This window comes from Zootoca vivipara, chromosome 12, assembly GCF_965207765.1.
Source record: "Zootoca vivipara chromosome 12, rZooViv2.hap1.1, whole genome shotgun sequence".
In the NCBI taxonomy this organism is placed as follows: Eukaryota; Metazoa; Chordata; class Lepidosauria; order Squamata; family Lacertidae; genus Zootoca; species Zootoca vivipara.
This window is the reverse complement of record NC_142595.1, coordinates 46604707-46618084: the sequence shown is the minus strand read 5'-3', so window position 1 is coordinate 46618084 and position 13378 is coordinate 46604707. Positions and strand designations below refer to the sequence as shown.

Here is a 13378-nt window from a genome sequence, read left to right as displayed (position 1 = left end):
TTGACCTTGTTTTCAGGCATTTCAGTTCTATCATCAATAGTGCCATAATATGATGGTGAAATTCTGTCCCAGTCAGCAACTGAGCCACTGCATTTTGCACTAGCTGCAAAAGCCAGCCTCAGGGACATCAGGGACAGCCCCACAAATTGTGCATTGCAGGGCAGTTCATTCTGAATTGTTTGGAGTGTATGGAAATAATGTTAACATAAAAAACTGGGGGGGGGTGTTAAGAAAAAAAGAGAAAAAGCCAGGGAAAGCAATTGATTAATTCTCCTCTTGTTGATGAATGGGTGAGGGTTGCAGTGTTGGTGGGTGGGTGGGTGGCTGTGTTTGGAATATAGTTACATTCCCATACATGTCCTTCCATCAAGTGAAAGTTGGACAGGTGGATGACGATGCTCTTGAATCAAGAAAAATCATCATTCATGAGGACATGATAACATGGCACAAGGGTATGGGTCCTGGGGTATTACTGTGGGCCCTGCTCTCTCTCTCTCTATTCCATTGAACAGAATCCAATGCTCATTTGTAGGCTTTGAAAATAAACACTGTTCTGTAATCAAAAACAGCCAGTTGCACCAGTGATCAGCTTTCTTATCCACCTTTTTAGGGATTTGTGCTGTACTTTTATAGGACAGGTTTATATTTAAAATTTCTGAGATGAGTATTTCAAGTTCGAGAGCAAAAAAGAAAACAAATAGATTATATGTATATATATATATATATATATATATATATATATATATATATATATGGAGGAATGGAGATGTGCTCCCATCTGAATTTTCTTTCCTCCTTATGGATAGGTGGTGCCTATTTCTGTGTGTGCCCCCCTGGTCATCAGAAGAAAAGGAAGGAAGGGGGGGAAATTGCTGCTATGATTGTGCTCCATGTCCAGAAGGGAAGATTTCAGACCAGAATGGTGTGTGACAAAGAATTCATTTTTATTTTCATAAGAGAACTGCTTTGGGGCCTAAAATATACTAATTAATGTCTGATCGCATGCTGTTAATAGAATGTTTCTTTGTTGACTTGCATTATATTTCAAAGAACATTTTGAAAAAATGAATGAACATCATGCAATACATTTTACATTGATTTGAGTTTAAGATCTAAAAGAGTCAAAATGATCTAGTTCTCCCATTCAATTCAGTGAGAGCACACAAAAGGATTTGCAACCCCTTTAAACTGTTAAAATAGGGGTTAAAATCCAAGGAATAACACTCAAAATACTGTTTCTGAACTGCTGAGTTTCTGGGAGGCAGAGGAAGTATATGAATCACATTTGGAATTCGACCTGTGTCTGTTTTTCAGATATGGATGACTGTTTCAGATGCCCAGAAGACCAATATCCAAACAGGAACAAACATGGATGCATCCCCAAAACTATCAGCTTCCTTTCGTATAAAGAACCCTTAGGAATCAGCCTAGCCTCAATTGCTCTTTCTTTCTCCATTGTCACAACTTTAGTGTGTTACAGTATTAGTTTTTGTGAAGCACAGAAATACACCCATTGTCAATGCCAACAACCGAGACCTCACCTACACTCCTCATCTCTCTTCTGATCTGCTTTCAATCTTATTTGCTATTCCTTGGTAGACCAGGAGAAATGGCCTGCTTTCTCAGACAACCTACTTTTGGCATCATTTTCTCTGTGGCTGTTTCTTGTGTGTTGGCCAAAACCATTACCGTAGTTGTAGCTTTCATGGCCACCAAACCAGGTCCAGCCTGAGGACGTGGGTGGGGAAAAGACTGGCCAACTCCATTGTCCTTTCCTGCTCCCCCATTCAAGCAAGTCTTTGCACTCTCTGGTTGGCAACTTGTCCCCCATTCTCAGATTTAGACATGCCTGTAAGACAGAGCTATTCCACTTGGCCTTCAATTTGAATTAGCCTGATCCTCTATTCCCTTTTCTCTTTCCTCTTCTATGAAGAAACCCTTTCTGGGACCCCACATTTAAATTCTTCCCCGGTCTCCTTGCTGGCCTTAGAAGGACCAACTTGGCCAGTTAGCCCTGGTGATCATTTTATCTCTACTGACTGGGTCCCCCCCCCCAAAAAAAAAATGGCCCCTGAATTTTTGAATTTTATTGATATTGATTTGCATGTTTTGGGCACCAAGATCATTTCCCTGGTGTTGCAGGATTACATCCCAAGCCCCAGTATAAATGAAATATGGGGTTGTTTGAAGACTTTGATATCATTCTTAATCACATTATTTCAGGGTGGCTTACAATGCACAGAACTAAAATCATACTTGATCATAACAATGCCTATATTTCAAAAACAGAATTGACTGTGATTTGCATCTACAAAAGAAATGGCTTCACTCTGACTTTCCTGGCAATATTTGCTCATGACGGAAGATTTCAAGCCACTTGCCACTTTGTGGGCCACCCGTGGGCAGAGGTAACATGGAGTCACAGTTTAGAAAACAAATCCAACCCAATGCATTGGTTACCAAAAGTGCTACTCTGCACTAATTCTCTGGAAAAAAAATGTCTCTCCATGCAATTAACCAAATCATTGTATTTTGTTCAATTCATCAAAGCTCAAGGGGCTTTGCAGTAGCCACTTGAAATGAGTCAATATGCAAGCCTTGAAGTTGTTAGAATAAATAATACCCTATTCAGCAGAATAGTTAGTGTAGGGGCAGCTTCCAGGCATGGCCATGTTCATTTCATTTCTCACATTTCCCCATTATTGGCCAAAATTGAAACCTCACCTTCTAATCAAGGCTCCATTGGTAACTCCCTGTTTCTAAAATGCAACTCTCAAACCTCTTTTAGAATAGTATTGGCAGAGAAATTCCTAACCCAATGTAATCCCTTCCTCTCAAAGGAAACGAGAGCAGCAAACTATAGAACAATTAAAGTGATGGAAATCAACAGAGGATGTGCCAATAAATGCACAGACCGGGAGGCATTTCTTTTTACAAGGATTGTGGAAAGACGAAATAAGTTTTGTCTATTGGTGTTGCTGTTTTTGCAAGTGCCTGGTGTGTGCCATGCAGATACGACCAGGTGTCCCACCAGTGGCCCCTTTCCTGTTCCTCATGAATGGTACCAGCCAGGTGGCCTCATCATCGGTGGGATTTCTTCTCAGATCTTTTATGTATTCTATGAAGTTTTCTTCAGAGAACAGCCTTCACAGAATATGTTCACAATTCCATAGTAAGGGTCTCCCCACTTACCCCTTCAAATCCCCATTCCTTTTGTCTCATGTCTTCCAGATTTTATGCCTAAAAGCAGTAAGTTCCTTCTCGCTGTTGTATGCAAGCTGGTTTGTTGGCCTTTAAGTGGCTGAATAAGGGGATAAAAATACTTCAGGTGCATGAATAATTCTACTGGTTCACAAAGAAGCATTTACATAATTGAGAAAGTTCCAAGAGGTTCATCTCTGAGCACTTCTCATTCTCTATCACTGTCTGAGTTTATTAAGCTAAGAGATGTTCAACACAGACTTTTCTTTCACCATAAAAAATGGGGGAGAAGGCTTTGTATGTTTGGTTTTATTTTCCCCATATGAATGTACAATCCCTACGTAGTACATAGTATAGATATTGTGGAGGGAAATGGTGAAAATGGAAAGAAAAAATACAGGTAATGTGGAGGAGAGAGAGAGAGAGAACAAGCGCTGTTTCAAAATCTATCCACCTGATAAATACCCACCCACAAAACACCTTTTAGTAGTACAAAGTATTCTCACAATTTCCTATCTCAAATTCTAAGCTCATGCTTCTTAAAGTCATGGAAACTATTTATTATTTCATTATTTACTTAGTTTTTGAAGTGTTCTTCACGAGACTAGGAATTAAAAACGCATTGCTTTGCATTCCTCCCTGTAATTCCCCTCCCTGGAAGTGTTGATTCCATTCCACTAAACTTTGACTTCCATCAAAAACTAAATTATTCACCTGGCTATCCATGGGGTAAATTCATGTAACATTTACTTTGTAAATGTAAGATACATTGCCATTTCATTTCAATGTACAGGGAAATGTAATACAAATGGGTGGGCAGGGGATGGAATAAATTGTGTAGCATTTTCTGCTTGCAAGCAACTGGAGCTGCGGACGCAGATCATATTCCCTGGACTGATTTCCTTTCTGGACATGAAAGGAATGAGTAAACATTGGTAGTTTCTGCTCCCAGTTCTGTTTTCAGCACATTGAAATGATCATTGAAATGAAACGTGAAAAGAGCTAAGACATCTGCACATAAAAGAACAATTCAACACATATTTAGAATCAGGTCAGATCCAATACAAATACTAACTGGGACAAAAGTAAATATATTTCGCTGACTGTGGCATAGTGAATTCTCATTTCCCCAAAGTTGTTGTAATGGTCTTCCCAATTACGAAAAGTGACACAGATTCTTCTGGTATATTTAAATTGATAAAAAACAGGGTACAGGAAGACACCTTCTATTTCAATCTTTAAACGCCTAACGAAAACGTTTCTATCACATCAAAGTTTTGCAGGCATCTTAGAATAGATATTTACACAATATTCACCTGATTTCTGATTTTAATTTTTATATGATTTTTTGCATTACAATGTATAGCTCTGATAATGAACTCTTAAGGCTTCAGTCCTCTGAGAGTAAGAGCGACCGAACAAAGTTGGATGTCATTCTGAATAGACATGCCCAGCATAGCTGCCAAGTTATCCCTTTTTTAAGGGATTTCCCCTTATGCTGAATAGGCTTCCTCGCAAGAAAAGGGAAAACTTGGCAGCTATGATGCCCAGGTTTGAATTGGATGTCGTCAGACTTGTTCCCTTTAGGATCAGTGGTACCTTAAAAGTCATGGCTAACTTGCTTCATTGGTTTAAATGAGAACTAACTTTAATGGACTTACAGTGCATTCCTACAAATAAACACCAGAAGCTGCCTTATACTGAGTCAGACCATTGATTGATCTTGCTCAGTATTGGAAACAGGAATGGATAGCAGATCTCCAGAGTATCCAGTAGAGAGACTTTCCCAGATCTACCTGGAGTTGTCACCTGGGACCTTCTAGATGGAAAACTGATGGTCCACCAAACTTCCAAAGAACAACAATCCATCCAGGACTGTCTACCAATAAGTCAATGGGATTTATTTCCTGGTAGGTTTAGGGCTGTAGCCTTCATGGTCCAGAGCACACTTAATCATGAATATGAAGTGGTTGAACACAGAAAGAGCTGAGAGTTTTTTTTAAAAAAAATCTAGTCAGTTGAAAAGGAAAAGCAAGAGATTAATAATAGGTTTCTTGAATCAATATGCAGAATGCAAATGACCTGATGAAAAATATATGCTATTGGGGCTATATGGTGTTTCTTACCTTAGACATATGAGTTACAGAAATTTTTTTGATATGTTGATTCCACACATTGCAGAACTTACACTAGAAATTGTGAATATCTAACTTCATTTGCAGTGTGGTGACAAAATTCTACCAGCACACCCTTGCCTTGGCATTTGCTGTAAAAGAGATAAATGAGAACCCCAAGATCTTGCCCAATCTTACCCTTGGATTCCACATCTTTGACAGTTATTACGATGCAAGGATGACCTATCGGACAACTTTGGACCTACTTTTCAAATCGCATAGATTTGTCCCCAACTACAAATGTGACATTCAAAAAAACCTTATAGCCATCATTGGGGGACTTAGCTTTGATACCTCCCTCTCTATGGCTGACACCATAGGCCTCTACAAGATTCCACAGGTAGGACTGAGGAATGTGGCTTTTCACAATTTATATTCTTCTGTTGCTACTAATCCAGATTTGTCATTTGACTCTCCTGGACAACATATTTGGAATGGCAATTGGTGCAAAATGAAGCAGCCATATTACTGACTGGAATTCCATTTAGAAGGCTGATGTAGAAGAAGATGACGACAATAATAATAATGCTTCAAAAATAAACTGTTTACTGAGGTGCCATTCTTGTAAGCCAGAGTTAAATTCTTGTGTGTGTGTGTGTGTGTGTGTGTGTGTGTGTGTGTGTGTGTATTATATGGAATACACACACACACACACACACACACACACACACACACACAAATATATATAATATGAAGGGTGAAGGAAAATATTCAGATTTCTTAATATCACCATAACAATAGAAAAAATCATCTAGAAAAATCCTTGGATTGAACTGAATGGCTCTGACTTAACCTTTGTTGAATGAATGAATGAACAGGCACAGGATCAAAATGAAGGTTCATCCATATGTAACGCTATCATGTTTGTACACTTCCTTTTAGCTCACATATGGGTCATTTCCTCCAGGGGAGAGTGATGCAGACCAGTTCCTTTCATTTTACCGCATGGTTCCCAATGACAGCCATCAGAATATGGGAATCATCAGCTTACTAAAGCATTTTGGATGGACATGGGTTGGACTTTTTGTTGTGGAAGGTGATGGTGGAGAAAATTTCTTGCAGACTCTGGAACCATTGCTTTCTAGGCATGGAATCTGTTCATCCTTCACACAAAAAATACCGCACGTAGCCAATATAGATACGTTTAGTGAAACAGTTGATGTGCTCTTCGATATTTATCTCTCTTTAACAGATGATAAAGTCAGTGCATGTATAATCTTTGGAGAATCTTTAACCCTTATATGGATGGGAGTACTATTTCTAGGAGATTCTGGAAAGAAGAGAAGCTCATCATTTAGAAAGGTGTGGATCATCACAACCCAGATGGATTTCATATTAGTGGGTTTGCAAAAGCTTTTAGATCTTCAGCCCTTTCAAGGTTCCATTTCCTTCACAATTCATACGAAAGAGCCTCCAGGGTTCAATGAATTTCTTCAGAGCATTAAGCCTGATAAAACAGAAGGAGATGGTTTTTTCAGGGACTTCTGGGAGCAAGCATTTGACTGTACATTCTCAAACCCCAGTGTGACAGTGGAAGTCAATGAATCATGTACTGGGGATGAAGGGCTAATGAGCCTTCCTGGGCCTCAGTTTGAAATGGGCATGACTGGCCACAGCTACAGTATCTACAATGCTGTCTATGTTGTGGCTCATGCTTTGCATGCCATTGTCTCAACAAGATTGAAGCAAAGAGCAATGGTCCAAGAGAAAAAATATGAACTTCAGAATCTGCAACCTTTCAAGGTAAAGTATTGAAATCAAATTATTCTTAATTCAATGGCCTTAGAAGTCCAAAAGGAGACTTCACCCAGATTACCATCCACAAATACAACTTATTCCCTGAGAAACCTAGAATCATGGAACCATAGAATTGCATAGTGAGAAGGGATTCTAAGGGTTATCTAGTCCAATCCTCTGCAGTGCAGGAATTTATGTTGATATCATCTGGATTAATTTCCCCCTCAAAATAAATTTAATCTACATTGCATTATTAATGGCCCATCTGTGATGGCAAAAAAGCTGATTTTTCACAAATATGGTACAATGCAAACCCAACTTCTTCTTGGAGGAGGGTGGATTGTAATGGGTGAAACTTGGGATGAGCCACCTTAGGTTCCTCATGGGCCCAATAAAACTGAAGATGCTCCAGTATCTGTCATCCATCCTATGTTATTTGTGGCTCAGCTGGCTGAGTCCAGGATGGTGTTGTGGGCTGGGTCAAAGCATGGTAAGAATTCCATTCTAAAACCCTTTCAGATAATTCACATGACCTGGAAACCCAGCAGAACTTATACTGGGGGAAAGGGTGGTATCAGTCAAACTGTGTATTAGAGACCTTTTGACCTCCCTCAGGCTTGGGCCAATCAGAAAAGCTCAATTTCTGAAAGGCATTCCAGGTTATCTTAAATGGATTCCTATAGTTTAGATTATTGAACTGTACTAAACCATACTTGCAAATGTTATGTTTTTAAGCCCTTTGTGTCTTGTTATGTTGCAATTAGCTCCACCCATTTCTTCTTGACATTGCATTTAACAACTCTGCTGGAGAAATAGTGAGTTTCAATGGTAAAAAGCAAACAGGAGGTGCACTTGACATCATGAACATAGTCACATTCCCAAACAAGTCCTTCCTTCGAGTGAAAGTTGGTCAAGTGGACAATGATGACCTTGAAGCAAGAAGATTCATCATTCATGAGGATAAGATTACATGGCACAAAGTTTTTAACCAGGTATTCATGGATCCCTGGATTGTAATTGTGGGCCCTCCAGGCTCTGTCCCACTGGAAAAAAACTCCAAAGCTCATCTGATTTTGGGGATTTGTGCTGTACTTTTATAGGACAGGTTTATATTTAAAATTTCTGAAATGAGTATTTCAAGTTCAAGAGCAAAAAAGAAAACAAATAAAGAAATTATATATGGGAGGAATGGAGATGTGCTCCCATCTGAATTTTCTTTCCTCCTTATGGATAGGTGGTGCCTATTTCTGTGTGCAACCACTGCTGTCCCCCTGGTCAACAGAAGAAAAGGAAGGAAGGGGAGCAATTTTGCTGCTATGATTGTGCTCCATGTCCAGAAGGGAAGATTGCAGACCAGAATGGTTTGTGACATATAATTCATGTTTTATTTTCATTGGATAAGATTAGGATGGTTTGCTTCTTTAGAGCTAACTGCTATGTTTAATTACTATGCTGTTTGTAATGTTTCTCTGTTGACTTCTGATATCTTCCCAAGGACATTTTGAAAAATGAATAAGCCTCATTTAATACATTTTACATGGATTTGAATGTAAGCCCTAAAATAGTCTGAATGATCTAGTTGTACAGCTACTTTATGATATCCCTCAAAGAGGGCACAAGTTGTGGTAGAATATATATATATATATATAAATGGCCAAAACAAAACTATCAAAAAGTCAGTAGAGAAATGTTAACACTCCTGATGATGGTCATGGAGAGTTTGACAGATTTATGCTTTTAAGAGGTGAAATCAAAGTGTGATTATTAGTAGTAGATGCTGGGTCTGACATTTAAGTTTCTCCTTAGTGCCCCCTACAACACATGTCAGGTGCAAAAATGCATGGGGCACCCCTCAAATAGACAACCAGATACACAGTTCCAGATAGGAAACAGTGAAGTGATGATGTACCAGGAATGCATGTCTGTCCAATCTGCACAAGACATCTCAAATGCCAATTTATGCTTTTTATTCCCAGGTAAATGAATTTAACACTCCTGCATTTGGATTGTTTTATTAATTATTACAATTCCCCTTTCTTTCTGATGCCATTTGGGAGAAGCAAATTTGACCTGCTACTGTTTTTCAGATATGGATGACTGTTTCAGATGCCCAGAAGACCAATATCCAAACATGGGCAAACATGGATGCATCTCCAAAACGATGAACTTTCTTTCTTATGAAGAACCCTTAGGGATCAGCTTAGCCTCAATTGCTCTTTCTTTTTCCACTGTCACAGCTTTAGTGTTAATAGTTTTTGTAAAGCACAGAAATACACCCATTGTCAAAGCCAACAACCGAGACCTCACCTACACTCTCCTCATCTCTCTTCTGCTCTGCTTTCAATCTTCTTTGCTATTCCTTGGCAGACCAGGGGAAATGGCCTGCTTTCTCAGACAACCTACTTTTGGCATCATCTTCTCGGTGGCTGTTTCTTGTGTGCTAGCCAAAACCACTACTGTAGTTGTAGCTTTCATGGCCACCAAACCAGGGTCCAGCCTGAGGAAGTGGGTAGGGAATAGACTGGCCAACTCCATTGTCCTTTCCTGCTCCCTCATTCAGGCAAGTCTTTGCACTCTCTGGTTGGCAACTTCTCCCCCATTCCCAGATTTAGACATGCACTCACTAATGGAAGAAATCACTATACAATGTAATGAAGGGTCTGTGACCTTGTTTTCCTGTGTCCTGGGCTACATGGGCCTCCTGGCTTTCTTCAGCTTCCTGGCAGCATTCCTGGCCCGCAAATTACCTGACAGTTTCAATGAAGCCCAGTTCATTACTTTCAGCATGTTGCTGTTTTGCAGTGTTTGGTTGTCCTTTGTCCCAACCTACCTGAGCACCAAAGGGAAGTACATGGTGATGGTGGAGATCTTATCCATCTTGGCCTCCAGTGCTGGGTTACTGGGCTGCATCTTTGCCCCTAAATGCTACATTATCATGATTAGGCCAGAGCTGAACAACAGACAGCAACTAATAAGAATAAAGAATTAAGGCATCTCTTTGATTTGCCATCATTTTACTGTTAAAAAGGAAGGGTAAGGTTTATACACAGTTCATTCATACTATTCAAACAAGTTCATTCATAATTATTTACATGTTGACTTCTTGGAGGAAATTTTGCTGCTTAACACTCACGTTGACAGCCAATACAGAAATCTTCGTTAGTACACCCTCCCTTGTGTGATAGGGAGATTAATCTCACATGCTCTGAAGAAAGCTGTTCTTTACCTGAATATGAGAACTTTTTGGATGCAGAGAAAGTTTTGGAGCGAGAAACCGCCATTGTGCCCTGATACTACAAAATAACAACAACAACTACTACAAAATAGCCTTGAAGGTAACTCTCAGGACCTCAGGTCAGCTAAACTTCCCTTCTTTTAATGATTTTTGAGATTGGGATATTTTGAGATTATAACTTGGATGACCCTGTCTGCCAATTAATTTTCACCTGGAATGTGCCTTGACTGCTGCCATAAGAGACATTAGCTAACAATAACTGTTGTTGTTTAGTCGTTTAGTCGTGTCCGACTCTTCATGACCCCATGGACCATAGCACGCTAGGCACTCCTGTCTTCCACTGCCTCCCGCAGTTTGGTCAAACTCATGTTTGTAGCTTCGAGAACACTGTCCAACCATCTCATCCTCTGTCGTCCCCTTCTCCTTGTGCCCTCCATCTTTCCCAACATCACGGTCTTTATCAGGGAGTCTTCTCTTCTCATGAGGTGGCCAAAGTATTGGAGCCTCAGCTTCACGATCTGTCCTTCCAGTAAGCACTCAGGGCTGATTTCCCTCAGAATGGATAGGTTTGATCTTCTTGCAGTCCATGGGACTCTCACCATAATTCAAAAGCATCAATTCTTTGGCTATCAGCCTTCTTTATGGTCCAGCTCTCACTTCCATACGTCACTACTGGGAAAACCATAGCTTTAACTATATGGACCTTTGTCGGCAAGGTGATGTCTCTGCTTTTAAGATGTCTAGGTTTGTCATTGCTTTTCTCCCAAGAAGCAGGCGTCTTTTAATTCCGTGACTGCTGTCACCATCTGCAGTGATCAAGGAGGCCAGGAAAGTAAAATCTCTCACTGCCTCCATTTCTTCCCCTTCTATTTGCCAGGAGGTGATGGGACCAGTGGCCATGATCTTGGTTTTTTTGATGTTGAGCTTCAGACCATATTTTGCACTCTCCTCTTTCACCCTCATTAAAAGGTTCTTTAATTCCTCCTCACTTTTTTTTAAAAAAAGACTTTATTTAAACTCTTCCAAATAGTACCAAATTATAAGAAAAAAACATAACACAAACAAAAAGAAATACAAAGAAATACAAAGGAAATCAAGGTTTACAAAGGAAAAATAAAGAACAAAGGAAAAAACAAAATCATACGCAAAATAATTTTTCAAAACACTTAATAATATAAATAATATAAATCAAAAATACAAAACAAAACATTACAATTAATACAATAAACATATAAATTAAAAAAATAACTCCCTACCGCTCGTACATCACTTCCTTTTTCTTACTTTCTTCTAGTCTTGCTTTACTTTAATTACCAAATTCTTTCTCTAAAACTATTTTTCTTGTTTATATTAATTCCAATATCTATCTCTCCATATTTTCTTATCTCAATTTCTATAATTCCCTACTCCTCCTTCAATTTAAGAAATCACTAAATTAATATTAAAGCTTTCTTTAATCAAATAATCCTCCACAAGTTTCCATTCCATTATATATTTTTCTTTGGGAATATTTCTAATTGCTGCAGTCATCTTGGCCAAGTTCTTGAACTCTACTAATTTCTCCTGCCATTCAAGAATCGTCTGCGTTTTCTCCCCCTTCCAGTTCTTAGCTATAAGTAATCTAGCTGCTGCGCTGGCATATAACAATATATTTCTTTTAATTTCAGGGATATTTTCGGGGACTATACTTAGTAAGAACAGCTCCGGTTTCTTTTCAAACATCATTGTAAACATCTTTTTTAGCTTTTCATACACCACATTCCAAAATTCATAGATTTTAGCGCTTTGCCACCAGCAGTGGTAGTAACTAGCAACCTCGACTTGATATTTCCAACATTTGTTTGAACTATTTTTGTGCATTTTAGCAATTTTAACTGGGGTTAGATGCCATCTGTAAACTAATTTTAATATATTTTCTGTTATTCCTGTACATGCTGTGAATCGTAGTCCCTCTTTACATATCCTCTCCCATTGATCACTATATATAGGTCTCCCTATATCCTGGGCCCACCGTATCATTGTGGTTTTAACAACTTCGTCTTTAAGTTCCCATTCAAGCAGGTATTTATATAATTTTGACATTGGTTTGTTCATGTTTTCAATCAATAGTTCTTGTATTTTTTATTTATTTTCTAGAAATCCAATTTTTTATGCTTATTAAATAAATTTTGAATTTGACAATAATGCAGCCAGCTTGTACATCTTTCTTCATTTGTTGATATGTTTTTAATCTTAATTGTTGTTCTTCTTTTTCTAGGATCTCCTGATAAGTTGGCCACTTCTCCTTTTTTGATTTGTTGAACATTGTTGTCATCTCCACGGGGGAGGCCCCCCAAGGTGTTTTTGGCTCTAAGATATTTTTATATTCTATCCATATTTTTAATAAAGATCTTTTAAAGACATGATTTGTGAATTCTTTAAACCCTCCTTTCTTTTCTTCAACCATGTACATATGCCATCCCTGAATATTATTAAAGCCTTCTAAGTTTAGGATCTCTTCATTTTCTAATTTTATCCAATCCCCAATCCAACATAGACTCGCTGCAACGTGGTATAACCTTAGATCTGGCACTCCCCAACCTCCTCTTTCTTTAATGTCTGTCAGGAGTCTATATTGTATTCTGGGTTTCTTTCCTTCCCATATGAACTTGCTCAGGCCTTTTCTCCATTTCTCAAAGATTCCCCTTTTTTCAATAATCGGGAGCATTTGAAATAAAAATAACAATTTGGGTAATACTACCATTTTAATTGCTGCTATTCTTGCAAATAATGATAAATTTAAATTGCCCCATCTCTTTAAATCTTTTTCTATCTTTTTCCATTTCTTCCCATAATTATTTTCAAACAAATTTATATTCTAGCCATTATTTCAATTCCTAAATATGTTACTTTCTTCACTATTTCCCATTTCACTTTTTTCTTTAATTCTTCAATTTCCTTTTCTCTCATTTTTTTTGTTTATTTTTGTATTTATTTTACAGACAGATACCTCTCCAAATTTTTTAAAGACTTTTTCCAGATTTCCAATTGT

General features: G+C 38.5%; 2 protein-coding genes across 2 annotated transcripts; both read left to right on the top strand.

Moving 5' to 3' along the window:
- The first annotated feature begins 355 nt into the window (after positions 1 to 355).
- On the top strand, positions 356 to 12648 carry LOC132593012 (vomeronasal type-2 receptor 26-like). The gene is made up of 5 exons (XM_088654864.1): positions 356 to 452; positions 2992 to 3172; positions 5424 to 5715; positions 6258 to 7118; positions 12541 to 12648. Exons 1-5 carry the CDS (start codon positions 356 to 358, stop codon positions 12646 to 12648), a joined length of 1539 nt encoding a protein of 512 aa, XP_088510990.1.
- Positions 8356 to 10101, top strand: LOC148684118 (vomeronasal type-2 receptor 26-like). Its single transcript, XM_088655710.1, has 2 exons — positions 8356 to 8473; positions 9200 to 10101. Exon 2 carries the CDS (start codon positions 9202 to 9204, stop codon positions 10099 to 10101), a length of 900 nt encoding a protein of 299 aa, XP_088511836.1. The 5' UTR covers positions 8356 to 8473; positions 9200 to 9201.
- Positions 12649 to 13378: the final 730 nt, after the last annotated feature.